The following is an 18,294-nucleotide window of genomic DNA, read 5'->3' as shown; positions in this document are numbered from 1 at the left end:
TTTAAGTGGTCTGCAAAGCAGCTGCCTGAACCAGTGACAAAACAAGAGCTATCTTTCAGACTCAAACTGTAGCTAAACTGTAGTCATAGATCTACCCATGGAGTTGAGCTAAAAAGCAACAAACATTCAAAAATTTAATAGGTAATCATCTTCTGTACTGACTTGCATAGCATTTTGAGCGCTTGACTTTAAGTCTAGGTCAGTCAGTCAAGTTTATATAAGATGATGTAAATATAAAGAGACAGATACATGATAAACATTTGTAATATTGGCCAGTGAAAGAGAAAATTCTGAATAATTAAAATGCAATCTTGTTATTACAGGCATGTTAGTGTGAAAATGGGTGACTGGAACTTGCTAGGAAGTATACTTGAAGAAGTCCATATTCATTCAACTATAGTGGGGAAAATATGGCTCACCATCCTCTTCATATTTAGGATGCTAGTGCTTGGAGTGGCTGCTGAAGATGTTTGGGATGATGAGCAGGAGGAATTTAAATGTAACACAGAACAACCAGGTTGCAAGAATGTTTGTTATGACCAAGCATTCCCTATTTCACTTATTCGGTACTGGGTATTACAAATAATCTTTGTGTCTTCTCCATCTCTTGTATATATGGGACATGCACTTTACAACCTGAGAGCTCTGGAAAAGGAGAGGCAAAGGAAAAAAGCACAGCTCAGGGCAGAGCTGGAAGAGCTGGAAGTCATTATTGATGAACACAGGAAACTTGAGAAAGAACTAAGAAAGCTAGAGGAGCAAAAGAAAGTAAACAAAGCTCCCCTAAGAGGATCTCTTTTACGTACATATATACTGCATATCCTAACCAGGTCTGTTGTAGAAGTTGGCTTTATGGTGGGACAATATTTTTTGTATGGATTTCACCTTAGCCCTTTGTATAAATGTTCACATTTTCCTTGTCCAAACATAGTAGATTGCTTTGTATCCAGACCAACAGAAAAGACTGTATTTATGGTCTTTATGCACAGTATAGCTGCTGTGTCACTGTTTCTGAATATTTTAGAAATTTTCCATTTAGGTATAAAGAAGATCAGAAAAGGACTGTATGGAAAGCATATTGCTAATGTGACAGAGGATGAAATAAGTATTTGTAAGTCTAAGAAGAACTCGGTGCAGCAGGTTTGCATGCTAAGTAATTCTTCCCCCAACAAGATTATCCCTCTATCTTCAAGTGGCTACAGATTGATACCTGATCAGCAAATGGACTCAGTTGGATTACCAGCTTATCTTCCACCAGCACCAGGATTTAAGGAAGTACAAATGATCAGGGACCAAAATCAGTTTAGTAAAGTTATGGCTATTGAGAATCATAGGAGTATGGATCAACTTAACACAGATCAACATAGTGGTCAGCTAAATATGCATTGCAAGAAAGAGTCTCGTTATGTAGAATGCCAGAGAGTGGGTAATCACATTGACCAATACCATGGACAATTTCTGAGCAGGACTCTCCTTGATCAGCACATAGGAGAGAGTCGAGAAGAACCTCTCATACCTTCACTGCAGAAAAGGAATCTCTCTACTAGCAGTGAGGATTCAAACAAGAAATCTCAGCGGAACAGTTGTCTTGGGTCCAGGAGCTGCCTTAAAAGCCATCAGTCTTTAGATCAAACAAGGCATAGTACAGTGCATCCTCTCAGATCATGTCTTCATTCAAGCCATATGGAGCTTCCATCAGCATTGCGCAAATACAGTAGAGTCAGTAGCTGCAAGGACTTTGCTGAAGATCCAAGTGACTCTGCAGATAGTGGGCATCGCAAAATGAGCTCCAACTCCAGAGGGTTTTCAGAGAGCAGACTGGCCAGTGATCCAGATAGTTCTGACTCAAGGAATGGTTCAGGATCTGAGTCAAGAAGACGAGAGGAAAGCTCCAGCATTACACCTCCTCCCCCATCTGGGCGGAGAATGTCAATGGCAAGTAGAGGCAGACTGTCAAAGGCTTATCCTCTTTACAGGCTGTTGGTCTAGTCTTTGGTCCACCATTGTGCTAATCTGTACATAAATTCCCACCATTTGCTATAAATGCTTGGAATTACTGTAGCTCACAAGAAGATAATCTGGTGGTAAGGAGCATCTGTGTGAGTTTCATTCAGTCATAATTAATTAATGTGCTTGAGAATATAAAGATCATCCAATATCCATTTCCCATATATGAAGAAGTAGCGTTATTCAAAAACATAATGACTCCATTACTACCAGCTACATCTAAAATATTTATACTTTAACAGATGATAGTCTGAAAGAAAAAATGTAATTCTTTTTCTACAGTCAAATTGTAAATCGATGAGGATATATGGATAAAAGAAACACAAGCCAGTGTAAACACATAGTTATGCAACCAGTATACAAGCATGTTATCATTGACCATTTTATTCACTGTGGTTAGTTTTTTAGTTTTTTCTTAAAATTTTAGAGTCTTCAAGTACAGACAAAAGTACTTTAAGGCCTCATGTCCACGGGTGGATCGGATTCTGCATTTAGATTTCGGGAGCAGGAGACCTGCGGAAACCATTTCTGGGAGATCGTGGATGTAATGCACTTCAGATCATCCGCACAGAAAACAATCTCGAACCCCACCTCTCAGCCTTTTCCCCACCTCCCTAATTGATTTTAACCTTCAAATCCGCAGTTCATCCGCAATTGTATTTGCGGATACACTGCGGATCATCCGCACCCATTGATTTCTATTGAGCTCATCCGCACAGAATCAGCACTTGAAATAGAGCATGCTGCAATTTGTTTTCCACACCAAATGGTCCACAAATAAAATTCTTAAATTCAGTTGCAGATGCCGATGGTTCCCTATGGGCAATTTGAATTGTGGATCTTGGCGGACCTGTGCGGATTCCGCAAATCAAATCTGCCAGTGAACATGAGGCCTAAGTCTACAACTAAGCTGGGCGCTCTGGAAAGGAAAAAGTTAAAGCAACATTTTAACTAGAGTTTGGAGTCAAAAAGCAACAGTATTTGTCTGCAGAGTTTGAAATATTTAAAAAAACATTCAATTATATAGCATAGGTTTTTAGTATTACGAAATAATGTAGAGGCTCTTGTGTATACCTATTTCAGTTGATGTGTCATTCATGGGTTGTCTGCCATATTAGATCCATCTTGTCTTCAGATAGGATTCCCGTAATGGAGACTGAATTTCCCCTTATGACCCTGGCTTTACAGAAGCAAAAGGGGCAGAGTATCATCACACTGTACTTGCTCTGCTATGAATCCTTTGTGAAGGCAGCAAGCAATAGATCAGTTACATAGAACATCTGTCGCCACAACCTGTGACACACTAGCATTTTTTGAGACTGTATGCTGCCCATGTAATTCCACACAGCCCCATTATAGCCTATGGAGCTATACACATATACGTTTTTTCACAAGGACTGATGGGCTGTATAAAAAAAAATCATGGCATGTCTATTCCTCTCCATTTCACAGATTAAAAAATAAGGACAACACAGAGATTGGTGTCCCTGTGCTGTTTGATGCGAGTTATAGCCAAGTGTCTCAGGCTTAACTTGCAGTTAGGGCTAGTGTGCACCTAGCATCACTCACACTGTAGAATTTTAGGCTTCATGTCCACGTCACGTGCAGATATTTCATTCAGATTTCTGCAGCGGATGTACTGCAGGTCATCTTAAAATAGATTTTTTTTTCCCCTTGCGTCAGATTGCGGATTTTTTCACGCAGATGCACTTAAGATCATCCACGCAGAAAATCCACAACACCACCTCCCAGCCTTTTCCACACCTCTCTAATTGCTTCTAACCTTCAAATCCGCAGCAGATCCGCAAATGCTTTTAAATGTATTTGCAGATGCACTGCGGATCCTAACCTCCTATAGAGATGAATGGAGCCAGATCCGCTGTAAAATGGAGCATGCCATGATTTATTATAAAGGAAGTGCGGATGCCCAATGCTTCTCAGTGCAGAATCCCACAGTGGATTCCACCCATGCCCGCAGACATGAGGCCAAAAAATACATTTACTCACCTCCCCGGACGCGTCGCAGACAGATCTTCTTCTGCACTGCGGATGCGCTTGTGATGCCGACAACTTTATTTTGTTTTTTAAATGTCCTGCTTTCCTGCAGATCTGCGGCACGGATGCAGTACCAGCTGCGTCTGTGCCGTGGACCGGACAGCTTCTATTAACTTCAATGGAAGCCATCTATGCAGGAAAACCGCAGAAAATGGAGCATGCTGCAAGTTTTATCCCGCATGTGCGATCAGCACGCCGGAATTTAATGACAGCCGCAGGTATTTAGGTACCTGCAGATGCCCAATGTATGTCTATAGGCATATTGAACTGCGGATCATCCACATGGCTGACCCGCACAGATTCCACAATTCAATTTTGCCCGTGGACAGTTTCCAAGTGTGGAATTCCGCAACAGTTTCCACCCGTGCCTGCAGCCATGAGGTAAAAATTAAATTTAGTCACCTGTCTGAACGCTGCAAGGCTCTCCTTCGTCGTGGCCGGATCTCGTTTCTTCTGTCTGGTGAATGCACTTAATGAGAAAGACGTCAGGCAGCAGGTTTGGTGCGATTGTATTTTATGCATTCATGAGAATACACAGATAATAATGCCTCCTCAACACACAAGATGGCGACGTTTCGACTCTAAAGCATGAGTCTTTGTCAAGCTAGCTTGACAAAGACTCATGCTTTAGAGTCGAAACGTCGCCATCTTGTGTGTTGAGGAGGCATTATTATCTGTGTATTCTCATGAATGCATAAAATACAATCGCACCAAACCTGCTGCCTGACGTCTTTCTCATTATATGTATATCTTTGGGAATTTGGACTCGTTCCCGGTCTGGGCGTGCAGACAAGGCTGAAGGATACAGCTTAGGATTTTTTTCCCCCCCGAACTGGTAGTGGTGAGTGCTGCTGTTCAACTTTATTTACTTCAAACTGGTGAATGCACTTGGCACGCTGGCGTCGTGCCGTGTGCATGCACTATGCTTATTCTATTTTTATTTTTTTGGAATCGCCCACGGATCTGCGGCATAGCCACAATGACAGCTGTGGCTGTGTCGTGGATATGACGGCTTCCATTGCAGGATACGCAGAAAAATGGAGCATGCTGCGAAAAATCACATCTGCATGCATTAAATTGCCCTGTGGCTGCTAATGCATCCCTATGGGCTTCTCTCTCGCGTAAATTTTATAATTAAAATCCGCCCGTCAACATTGGGCCTTAGTGTATTCCTATGAAATGCAGTTTACACTGCTGTGCAATGAGTCCTTCTTGAGACAGGCTTCTCACGGTCAGCTCTTCCAAACAGAAAGCAGGGGAGAGCAGTGTAAAGCTGCAACTATTAGAAATACACAGGAGATTCTGCACACAGCACTCACAGAAAGTATAAACCAGTGTTTTCCAACCTTTCAGACTCTGGGCACTGCTAGCAAATGTTTAAAAGTAGTACAAACAACAATACTAAAAGAAAATAATTTCCATAACTTAGAAATCAATCTAACTATTAGCACCTGAAAAATAGGAAAAGAATAACATTTTTTAGTGTGACACCTGGGCTTGCTGCTTCTTGTACGTCAGTTCAACCATTATGATAAGTCCAGGTGTTGGCTGACAATCAGCAGAGCTCCGTCTGCAACAGTCACCCTAAAGTACCAGTACATAATCACATCCAAAACTTCAACATACCTCAACCCCTTCCCCAAGCAGTATACATCAGCTCCAACATTTTCCCCCTCCCCAGCAGTAGACATGGACTCCAATATCTTCCTCCCCACCAGTAGACATGGGCTCCTACAACTTCTCCTACCAGTAATGGACTTGGGCTCAAATATATCACCCCCTCCAAGCAGCAGAGGGAATGGGCACAGGCCTCTTCTCTTAACAGTATGCATAACCTCAAATGTCCCTCTAGATAAGATTTGCTAAAGTACTCTCACCTGTCTGTGTTGTGTGTTGTGAAAAGTGTAGCCTCTTCAGCAGGAATGCTCTTCTCTACCATGGCAGTGGAGAAGCAATACAGCATGGCTGTGTGGCATGAGTGGAACTTGCCTGTATTCAGCATATTGTCTCCTCCCACTTCCTCCATCCTCTGAAGGCGCTCCCATCTATCAAAAATATGGTTAGTAATTGTGACGCCAGCCCAAGTGTTGTGGCACCCCTTTCAGGTTCTCACAGTACACCCAAATTGGGAATCGCTGGTACAAACGGTTAAGTCACGGGAGTTTTTTAACCTTGCAGCTAATTATTATAGAAGCAGAACTACTATATCACTGCACTATTGGTCCCTTAGACAAGACACAAATTATATTTTCAGCAGTAATCTATGCATTGGTGGTGGGTCATACAGGGAAACAAGCTAGAGCTAGGTGGGGAGATGAAGCATGAGAGCAGCCAGAAGAGATTTGATGATTGTTGATGTAATCTTGTAGTTCACAAAAAGTGAGCCATACAGGTGAGTTTTGCATCCTGTCTACATAGAAGTACATGGAGTAGTGGCCAGACTGGGATCACATAACACAGATGACAATAATGAAAGGCTCCATAATGTATGGATGCAACTGAGCTGAGATAAAACAAATTACACTGCTAGAAAATTGCTGGTGAGATGGCATTAGACTAGTACTACATGGTAATATGTGTTGTGTGACCAAAAAATGTGTGTGACCTGTCTGCTACTTGCTGTTGTCCCATTTGTACTCCTGGTACCTGTGATTCTGTTGGGTTTCCAGAAACACATTGCTGCAGGTGTGATTGATTTGGCTCGCTGACAGTGTGGAGTTTTCCAGCCAGCCAATCACCATTGGTCTGCTGCATATAAATACAAGTCCCTCTTTCTGAGGGTGCTGATCATTTATTCCTTTTGTTATTTTCCTCATTCCCTCCCAGAACACAGTTTTTTTCGGTCATGCATATCCTGCTGTGTTGTTGCTCCCTGCATGAGGTTCTGGGTGGGATTCTCTGTTTGTAGGTGTGAAAGGTCACCAGAAATGAGGTGTAAATAGTCCTGTTCAGTGTGTTTGTATTTCCCCTTGTCGTTTGTGGATGCGAACAGCAACGTTTTCAGTATCTGTATAGGTGACCAAACATGAGGTGTGAACAGTAACCTGTTCAGGGTGGATGTCCCTTGTTTGCTGGTGTGTGAATGGTGTCTTGCCTATTACCATCTAGGTCAAGCCAGGCTCCCTAGGTTCTAGTGTAGGGCCGTCCCTATTGGCATGATTACCCCGCTTGTAGGTAGGACTCCTGAGGTTAAGTTGTCTTGTTAGAGTAGGGATTCACGAGACAACAAGGACCCTTGTTGCGGGGTCATGAGCTTATGCACTTTGGCCAAATTACTAACTAATACCTCGTATTTATTAGCTATTCCATCTGCTTATGCGTGTTTTGGAGTTTGTCAGTCACTGCTGGATGTCTGCCCGCAAGTTTCATTTACAGTTCAGTTATGGTGTTCAGCGTGTATGCATGTTCTGGTTGTTGTTTCTGTGTCCATTCATATGCATACCCCTTCCAGTTTCTCATCCAGCCTATATTTGGGTTGTGTCTATGTAGTTTGTTGTTTCCATGGCCTGCTCAGACATAACAGCTGTCATGCAACTGTTTCAGAGCTGTAATTTGGCTGTTAAATAGGCAAATGGCAGACAGGTCACAGGCAAGTTGCAATTACATGCAATTTACATTGATGTCTATGGTGTAAAAGTCGTATGTGACTTGCGAGCTATAACCAAAATTCAACACCGTTGGATTTACTGGGAAGCACATGTCATCATAACGCAACACCATGGACAATCATTACTTTTGATGTTGCAGTTCAACACTACAATCTTTGTGTCACGCAATTTAGTCACTGTGTACACTCAGCCTTATACTGTATGTTCAGAAAAAAGTTGCTGGATTGCTTCTTTAACTCTATCATTTCCAGAGAGCAATGTCTAAAAATAAATTCTAGTATAGCAAGAAAAAATATTAAATTCCCATATAATAGATTTCAGTTCCCTTTATATTTGCACAGGATTTTCTGTAGCGTATACTTACCGGTGAGTTTGTGATAATAAAAGGGGAAAAGAATGAAGAAAAATCAGAGGTGAATTCTCTATTATGTACCATATTACTCCTCTGCAGTGTATGAAACTTACACATGCTTAGTGTTTCTAATTAGTTTTGTGTTTACCATTAGTTAAATCGTACAATTAGTAAGTAAATTTATAAGAAATAATTGGTAGAGTACATTGTTTAGGCAATCATTCAGGATAATTTTTCCTCTAAACACCTTCTCAATTCCATCTCCCTGTTCCATTTTTTTCAGCAAAGAAAATTAAATTAAATTTTTTGTTTTTTTCCCCATTGCTTTCTATGGGTTTAAAAAACAGATTTGTATATGTTTGCTTTCATTCTGTTATGTTTCAGATTTTTTTAACAGAATAGCAGACTGTGCTATTTGTTCCTTTAAAAAACAGAAACATGAGGGAATACGCAAACAGAGAGCATTCTATTTTTTTTAAACCCATTGAAATCAATGGAGAAAAATAAAAACCTTTATTTCCATTTTAATTCACTATTTCTACTCCAAACACAGAACAGAGAGGTGGAAACCTTTAATGCAGATGTGAATGAGCCCTAACTAAACCTTTATTTTTTATCTCCATTGTTTCAGATGCAAAATATCCCACTTTCCGCATTTTCCGCTCTGAATGTAAATCAGCACAGAACCGTCCGATGAGCAATTCTAATGCCAAAATTGTCTAAGCTCTCTTCCCCCTCCATGTAAACAAGCCCCATCACTCTGATGATTGCTATCTCCTGCTCAGGCTGGAGACAACATGTGTCTGTGCCAATGCTACACTTCTGGCTTTACGAAAAAAGTTTAGTAAAGTGTTAGTAAGTAAAGCAAAATGTGAATGTTCTCAGCAAGAGAAACCAAGTAATTTTGTAGATATGATACCTTTTAATGGCTAACAAAAAGACATGATGTTATAGCGAGCTTTCAAACCTACTAAGGGTTCTTCTTCAGGCCTTAGTCACACGGGCGTTTTTTCGCGCGATTTGATCGCATGACGGATGCGCTTCCGCAAATCGTGTGACCGGGGCCAAAAAATCGCCCGAAAAATCTACTCCTAGCCGCGTTTCATTAGAAACGGGCCAGAGCTGTCCAGCGCATTGAATTCAATGGAGCCAGCAATACAGCCGGCTCCATTGAAAGCAATGCGCTGCGGGCGAGCGAGGGATGAATTGTCGGGAAGGGCTTAAATATATAAGCCCTTCCCTGCAATTCATCCAGAAATGTGTAAAAATTAAAAAAAATGTATACTCACCTTTCCGCTGCAGCCGGAGTTCAGCGGCAGCCACCAGCAGTTCTCCTGAACTGCTTCTCTATAGTATTCAGCAGCCGGGACTTTAAAATCCCCGCCTGCTGAATGAGCTGCCTCTAATTGGTCACAGCCTGACCAATCAGAGGCAGATCTCACTCACACACCCATTCATGAATTTATGAATGGGTGAGTGACTGCTGCCTCTCATTGGCTCAGCGGGACCAATCAGATTGGTCCCTGCGCTGAGCCAATGAGAGGCAGCATAAAAAACATCAATCGGACGCTCAAAGAACGTTCCATTTGAATGGAATTCGTGCTGTCTTTTAAGTGGCTTGCCAACTTGAGGGGAAAGTGTTTGCCTTGCATACAAAATGAGAATCTGCTGGCTAGATAATCCCTTGCATAAACACACACCCACCTGAGCCAATAACTCGTGCTGAGTTTACTTCAGCTAATGAGGAAAATGGTGATGATTAAAAGCCATTATCTGTAAGTGTAATTTTATGCAAAAACGTCATCTGCTTGTTCAGTTGTGGGGCCGTTTTAACGATAATCATTGAGTGCAAAAGGGTCTTTATGCGGTCACCAGACCTGTGTGTTATCTGTGCTATAGATTTCTCATAATCTCCACTGATGCATGAAACCACCTCCAATGTTAATTTCGGTCTGGGGAGTGTCAAAGATGTTTAAAAACTTGTACTTCCAATTTCTTCTATGACGTTGAGATTTGAAGTTGCCTTTTAATATATTAACTTTCATATGTTCTATGTTGTGCCTATGACTAGAAAAATGCTCAGCCACAGGTAATTCGGTCTTTTTTTCTTTAATTGTGTGGCGATGAGACCTCATCCACGCTTTCAGTTTTTGTCCTGTTTCTCCAACATAAAGACCCCCAACAGGACATTTACTGCACGCAATCAGATACACAACATTGGACATAGAACATGTGAATGTCCCAGGGATTCTATAGTCCTGTTGTGTGTTGGGGATCTGTATCTTGTCCGTGGTCAGTACATGTGAGCAAGTCTTGCAGCTCTTTACATTGCAGGGATAAGTTCCTTTTCTGCTCCATCAAACCATTCGCATATTTCCGCTACATTAATGACATTATAATTATGTAAGCCAATTCCAAACAAGAACTAATACAATTCCATGAGAGATTCAATGCATTTCACCCCACCATAAACCTGACATTAAGCTATTCATATACAGAAATCAACTTTTTAGACACCACCATAAAAATTTCAAACAACTCTATATAGACATCCTTAGGCCTTAGTCACACGGGCGTTTTTTTGCCGTGATTTGCGGATCGCATGACGGATGCGCATCCGCAAATCGCGTGATCGGGTGTGAGTGAGAGCTGCCCCTGATTGGTCCCTGCGCTGAGCCAATCAGAGGCAGCTCTCACTCACACCCATTCATGAATTCACTGCCGGCCGGCCGCGCTGAACTCCTCCTGCCGGGACAAGGTGAGTATATATATATATTTTTTTTTTACACATTTCTGGATGAATTGCAGGGAAGGGCTTATACATTTAAGCCCTTCCCGACAATTCATCCCGCGATCGCCGGCAGGCCATTGCTTTCAATGGAGCCGGCTGTATTGCCGGCTCCATTGAATTCAATGGGCAAACATCGTTCTTCTCTGCCACAGCTGTTACAGCTGTGGCAGAGAAGAATGATTTGTCTAGTATATGCTCTCAATGGGGTCGGCGCTGCTGCCGCCGGTCCCATTGAGCGCATATAGAGAAGAGAACAGGAATCGCAAATCGCAGATAGGTGCGATCTGCGATTTCTGTTCTATAATTTATCGGACGAGCGCATAAAAAGCGCTCATGTGTCTGATACCATTGCAAAGCAATGGTTTTATAAAATCGCCGGACGCATGCGCAAATCGCGCGAAAAAACGCCCGTCTGACTAAGGCCTTATACTAAAAACTGATTGATCGGCCAACATACCTCAGATGGGACAGTTTCCATCCCAAACACATCAGCATGCCACATTTTCTTTCATGCTACGGAATTCCGCGGTGGAATTCCGCAGCATGAACATTCAGCTATTAGGATCAATAGAACCTAATAGCTGCTGGACCACACCACAGATTTCAGCCGCATAAAACGCGGCAGAAATCCAGCCGAGGTAATTAGCCCTAAGGTGGGCAATGAGCCAAAAAAAGAGAGCGTTTAAACTACTAAAACAAGAAGGCAGCGAAGAAGCACTACAATCATACAGGGAAAAAAAACTAATTGTGTAAAGAAAAGATCAAAATTGGTAAGGAGAAGGCAAAAAGGCTGATTGCCAAAGAGAGCAAAAATAATCCTAAACTATTAGAGATGAGCGAACGTACTCGGTAAGGCCGATTTCGCAATCGAGCACCGCGATTTTTGAGTACTTCACTACTCGGGTGAAAAGTACTCGGGGGCGTTGTGGGGCGGGGTGTGGTGTGGTGGAGCGGGGGGTAGCAGCGCGGAACAGGTGGGAGCTCTCTCTCTCCCTCTCCCCCCCACTCCCCTCTGCAACCCCCCGCTCACCCACAGCGCCCCCGAGTACTTTTCACCCGAGTAGTGAAGTACTCGAAAATCGCGGTGCTCGATTGCGAAATCGGCCTTACCGAGTACGTTCGTTCATCTCTATAAACTATTCTTCAATTATATAAACAGTAAAAGGTTTTGCACTGAAAGTACTGACCCTTTAACAAATAATGCAGGAGAAACCATGGAAAACTATGGGGGGAAGGCAAATCTATTAAATAATTTTTTTTCAGTGTATTCATGAATGAAAAAGAAATGTCACACAAGATGCACGGGGAAAAAATAAACCCCCTGCTAAACATTACATGCAGGAGGAAGTGCAGAGCTGGTTAAAGAAGATTAAAATCGATAAATCGCTGGGCACAGATGGAATACATGCAAGTGTTCTAAGGGAACTAAGTGTCGTGATATAAAGGCTGCTATTTCTTATATTTATGGACACTATTGAGACCAGGGTTGTACCACTAGTGTGGCGCATTGCCAATGTGGTTCCAATATACAAAAAGGGGTCTAAAAGAGAGCCTGGTAACTACAGGCGGGTTAGTCTCACCTCAATAATTGGAAAAATATTTGAGGGGTTTCTGAGAGATGCCATCCTAGAATACCTCAAGGAAAACAACGATATAACTGCTCCTCAGCATGAGTTCATGAGTGGTCTATCATGTCAGACCAATTTGATCAGCTTCTACAATGAAGTAAGATCTAGGCACCACCTCAAGCACTGCAACATCTTTCCTGAGCACTGGTGTCCAGAACTGTAAACAGTATTTTATGTGGGGCCTGACAAGTGCCTTATGTAGAGGAAGAAGAATGTTTTCGCCCCTATACCTCTTTTAATGCACTCCAAGACTTTATTTGCTTTTGCAGCAGCTGACTGGAATTGATTGCTCCAGTTAAGTCTATAGTCAACTAGTACCCCCGGGTCTTTTTTCATATCACTTTTCCCTAGCAGTTCCCCTATTTAGTGTATATTGGTGACATCTGTTTCTCCTGCCCATGTGCATAACCTTACATCTATCAATATTGAACTTTATTTGCCATTTTTGTACCCAAGCCCCCAGCTTATCGAGGTCCATTTGCAACAATGCATTGTCCTCCATTGTATTAATTATCTTGTATAATTTTGTATCATCTGCAAATATTGATATTTTGCTGGGCAGTCCCTCTATCAGGTCATTGTTAAATATATTGAACAGAATGGGGCCTAATACTGAACCCTGTGGCACCCTGCTAGCAACGGTGGCCCAATCAGAGTACAAACCATTTATTACAGCCCTCTGGTTTCTATCTCTGAGCCAGTTCTTTACCCAGCTACACATGTTTTCGCCTAGACCGAGCTGTCTTATTTTATATATCAACCTATTATGCGGCACAGTGTCATATGCTTTAGAAAAATCCAGATATATGAGATCAATAGACTCTCCCAGGTCCAGCCTAGAACTTACTTAATTGTAGAAGCTGATCAAATTGGTCTAACATGATCAAACCTTCATGAACCTGCACTGATTAGGAGTTATACCGTTGTTTTCCTTGAGGCATTCCGGGAAGGTATCTAATAATAATAATAATAATCTTTATTTGTATAGCGCCAACTTATTCCGCAGCGCTTTCAGGCATGGATAAATGCAAAACAATATAACAATTGCAACAATTACAATGTGAGATACATTGGGTTAGACACAAATGGGTTGGGGGTGGTACAGGAGGTGCAGGGGTTGGGGAACACAGGCAATAGGAAATTTTATGTACAGATCATGTATCAGAAGGCAAACAGGGTGGAGTACCATAGGGAGGGGCGAGGGCCTAGGTCAGGAGATTTGGTATGCTTCCCTGAAGAGGTGCGTTTTTCAGGCACGTCTGAAATTTCGTGCATCGGGAATTGTCCGGATGCCTTGGGGTAGAGCATTCCAGAGGATGGGTGCTGCTCTGGTGAAGTCCTGTAGGCGAGCATGTGAGGTTCGTATTACAGGGGTGTTTAGTCTGAGTGTGTTAGCCAATCGGAGTGAGCGGGCTGGGTGGTGTACTGACAGTAGGGAGGCGATGTATGGTGGGGCAGCGCCATGCAGAGCTTTGTGAGTGAGGTAGAGGAGTTTAAATTTAGTTCTGCAGTGGATGGGCAGCCAATGCAGCGACTGGCATAATGCAGAGGCGTCTGAATAATGACTGGATAGAAAAATGAGTCTAGCTGCTGCATTTAGTATGGATTGGAGTGGAGCCAGTCTAGTGCGGGGGAGGCCAATGAGTAGCGAGTTGCAGTAGTCAAGCCGGGAGTGGATGAGGGCAACCACGAGCGTCTTTAGCGTGTCCTTGGTAAGGAACGGACGTATTTTAGCAATATTTCTGAGGTGCATGTGGCATGTTTGGGCCAGAGATTGGATATGGGGGGCAAAGGAGAGGTCAGAGTCCAGTGTGACCCCAAGGCATCGGGCATGCCGTCTGGGGGTTATGATGGTGCCAGACACTGGAATGGAGATGTTGAGGTGAGGTCGGTTAGAAGGTCGAAGGACAAGGAGGTCAGTTTTAGAGAGGTTTAATTTGAGAAAAAGGGAGGCATAGTGTTAGAGACAGCGGACAGACAGTCGGTGATATTTTGGAGGAATGGTCCAGAGATCTCATGAGAGGAGGTGTATAGTTGGGTGTCATCAGCATAGAGATGGTATTGGAGGCCAAATTTGTGGATGGTTTGCCCAATTGGGGCAGTATAGATAGAGAAAAGAAGGGGACCAAGGACCGAGCCCTGGGATACCCCGACAGCGAGAGGAAGTGGAGCAGAGATAGAACCAGCAAAGGAAACACTGAAAGAGCGGTCAGAGAGGTAGGAAGAGAACCAGGAGAGAGCAGTATCCTTTAGACCAATAGAGTGGAGCATAGTGAGAAGGAGATTATGGTCGACAGTGTCAAATGCAGCAGACAGGTCAAGGAGGATTAGTAGGGAGTAATCACCTCTCGACTTTGCAGTCATCAGGTCATTTGTTACTTTTGTAAGGGCAGTTTCGGTCGAGTGTAGAGAGCGGAAACCAGACTGGAGGGGGTCGAGGAGCGAGTTGTCAGAGAGAAAGCGAGTAAGGCGGGAGTAGACCAGGCGTTCCAGTAATTTGGAGATAAAGGGGAGGTTTGAGACGGGTCGGTAGTTGGCAGCATTAGTCGGGTCCAGGGTTGGTTTTTTAAGCAGAGGGGATATAATGGAGTGTTTGAATGAGGAGGGGAAAGTGCCAGAGGTTAGGGAGAGGTTGCAGATTGTGGTGAGGTGAGTAATGAGAGCTGGGGAAAGGGAGCGGAGGAGGAGAGAGGGGAGAGGGTCGCTAGCGCAGGTGGTGGGGCGGGCAGCGGAAAGGAGCCTGGAGACTTCTTCCTCTGTCGTTGGTTCTAGCGTAGATAGTGAGTAGGTGCTGGGTACAGTGCTGATGAAACTGGGATCAGGGCTAACCATGCAGCTTTCAGAGATTTCTTTTCGAATGTGGTCGATTTTTTCTTTGAAATAGGCAGCTAGTTCTCTAGCAGTCCGGTCTGTCGCAGGGGCCTGTTCCTTGGGGCTGAGGAGGGAGTGAAAGGTCTCAAAGAGTTGTTTGGGGTTGTGGGATAGTGAGGAGACAAGGGAGGTGAAATAAACTTGTTTGGCATGGTGAAGGGCTAGGTTATACGTTTTAAGCATGAATTTGAAGTGGAGGAAGTCTGCCAGCAGATTTGACTTTCTCCACAGCCGCTCTGTGCACCTAGAGCACCACCGGATGAAGCGCGTTTGGGACGTGAGCCAGGGTTGCCGTGGTCTGCGTTTGACGGCTCGCGTCACGGGCGGTGCCACTTCATCCAGGGCACGGCTGAGGGTGGTGTGGTAGGATTCGGCTGCCAGGTTAGGGCAGGGGAGGCGAGAGATAGGAGATAGGGAGGACTGAATAGTTTCAGCAAACTGTTTAGTGGGGACAGACTGGAGGTTCCTAGAGGTGCGATAGATAGGAGGGTCAGGAGAGATGCTAGGGTGTCTGATTGAGAAAGAGAGAAGGTTGTGATCTGAGAGTGGAAGTGGGGAGTTAGTAAAGTGAGAAGCAGAGCAGAGACGGAGGAAAACTAAATCGAGAGTGTTACCATCTCTATGCGTGGGGGAGTCAGAGATTAGCGATAAGCCAAGGGAGGAGGTAAGTGTTAAAAGCCGGGAGGCAGATGAGGAGCTAGAGTCGTTAGTAGGGATGTTGAAATCACCAAGGATGAGGGTTGGGATTTCACAGGATAGGAAGTGGGGGAGCCAGGCAGCAAAGTGGTCTAGAAACAGGCGGGTAGGACCTGGGGGGCGGTAAATAACTGCGACACGCAGAGGCAGTGGGCGGAAGAGTTGCAGGGTGTGGACTTTGAAGGAGTGGAAGGTAAGCGAGGGAGCTGAGGGAATGACCTGGAAGGTACAGTTTGGGGAGAGGATGATGCCTACTCCTCCGCCGTGTCTGTCATCCGATCTGGGGGTGTGGGAGAACTGCAGGCCATCATAGGACAATGCAGCGGGGGAGGTAGAATCGGACTGCTGTATCCAGGTTTCCGTGAGGGCGAGCAAGTTCAAGTGTTTACTGGTGAAAAGGTCATGGATAGTTGGGAGTATCTCTCAGAAACCCCTGAAATATTTTTCCAATTATTGAAGTGAGACTTACCGGCCTGTAGTTACCAGGCTCTCTTCTTGACCCCTTTTTGTACATTGGAACCACATTGGCAATATGCCAATCTAGTGGTAAACCTGGTCTAATAGAGTCCCTAAATATAAGAAATAGCTGCCTGTCTACGGTATCACGTCACTTAGTTCCTTTAGAACCCTTGGGTGTATTCCATCTGAGCCCGGTGATTTGTCAATTTTAAGCTTTTACCAACTCTGCACGTCTTCCTGTGTCAGGCAGGTTATATTTAGTGGGACATTTTTTTTCCCCTTCATGAATACACTTGACAAAAAACTATTTAATAGATTTGCCTTCTCCTCATCATCTTCTATGGTTTTTCCAACATTATTTGTTAAAGGATCAGTGCTTTCAGCGCAAATTCTTTTTACCATTTATATAATTGAAAAATAGTTTAGGGTTATTCTTGCTCTTTTTGGCAATCAGTCTCTCTGCTTCCTTCTTGGAAGTTTTGATGTTTTCCTTACATAATTTGTTTTTCCTGTATGTTTTTAGCACTTTTTCATTGCCTTCTTGTTTTAAGAATTTATACACTTTCTTTTTTTCGCTTACTGTCCCCTTACAGTCTTGTCAAGCCACATTGGTTTCCTTCTACTTGTAGTTCTTTTATTTTTGTATGGTATGAACTGCTCACATGAGGTAATTAGGATGTTTTTAAACTTTTTCCATTTGTTGCCTGTACTGTTATTTTTGAGGACATTGTCCCAATTAATGTTGCCAGGAGTAATTCTAAGCTGATCAAATATTGCTTTACTAAAGTTTAGTTTTTTTGTCGCTCCTTGATAGGGCTTTCCATTGAATGACAGCTGGAAATGAATTATATTGTAGTCACCATTTCCCAAGTGTCCTTCAATCTGCACTCCCCATGATTCTGTCCAGTTTGTTAGTTAATAATAAGTCCAGATTGGCCCTCCCTCTAGTTACCCTCCATACAAGTTGGGTAAGGTAGTTATCTTTAACTCAAGAACGTATTGTCCTTGTGAAATATGCAGGTTTTGTCTCTCCATATTATATCTGGATAATTAAAATGTCCCATAATAATTAGTTCCTTGAAGTTTGCCACCTTTTGTATTTGCCTTATTAATAAGTTTTCAGTTTCTTTGGTGGCCTAAAGAAAACCCCTATCAGGATTTTATTAGTTTTTTCCTATCTGTATTTACACCCACATAGATTCCACGTGTTCCTCTCCTGCACGTTTTTCTTCTCGTAACCTAGGTATTGAGTAGGATTTAACATACAGAGCACTGTGGAATAAGTTGGCACTATACAAATAAAGATTATTATTATACAGACATACCCCTCCCCCTTTCTGGTTCCCATATCTCTCTTGAAGAGATTGTAACCCTGTAAGTTCACCACTCAATCGCACTTATCATCAAGCCATGTTTCCGTTATACCTACTATACCGTAATTTGTTTCAGACATTCTCATTTCAAGCTCACCCACTTTACTGATCAGACTTCTCATATTCATTATGCTTCGTATGGTCCTATTAGCTGTTCTGTCAGTTCTAACTGTGCTAACACCCCCCCCCCTCGATTGACCCCCATTCCCATTACTAGGTCCCAGGTCACTGTCTACACTGTCCCCCCCCCCCCCCCCCACTATGGTTTCATGCATCATTGGGGATTATGCAAAATCTATAGCACAGATAACACATAGGATGGAACCCTAAGTAGGTTTGAAAGCTCGCTATAACATCATGCATTTTTGTTAGCCATTAATAGGTATCATATCCACAAGATTACTTGCTTTCCCTTGCTGAGAACATTCATTTCTGGCTTAGGCATGTAAAGTGA

General features: G+C 43.2%; 1 protein-coding gene across 1 annotated transcript; it reads left to right on the top strand.

The window, feature by feature from the left end:
- Positions 1–339: 339 nt before the first annotated feature.
- Positions 340–1,989, top strand: GJA10 (gap junction protein alpha 10). The gene has a single exon (XM_066582329.1). The coding sequence runs from the start codon at positions 340–342 to the stop codon at positions 1,987–1,989; it is 1,650 nt and encodes a 549-aa protein (XP_066438426.1).
- Positions 1,990–18,294: the final 16,305 nt, after the last annotated feature.

This window comes from Eleutherodactylus coqui, chromosome 1, assembly GCF_035609145.1.
Source record: "Eleutherodactylus coqui strain aEleCoq1 chromosome 1, aEleCoq1.hap1, whole genome shotgun sequence".
Classification (NCBI taxonomy): domain Eukaryota; kingdom Metazoa; phylum Chordata; class Amphibia; order Anura; family Eleutherodactylidae; genus Eleutherodactylus; species Eleutherodactylus coqui.
This window is presented reverse-complemented; position numbering and strand designations above follow the sequence as displayed.

Coding starts and splice junctions, on each gene's coding strand:
- GJA10 (XM_066582329.1), top strand. CDS start 340: ATGGGTGACTGGAACTTGCTAGGAAGTATACTTGAAGAAGTCCATATT.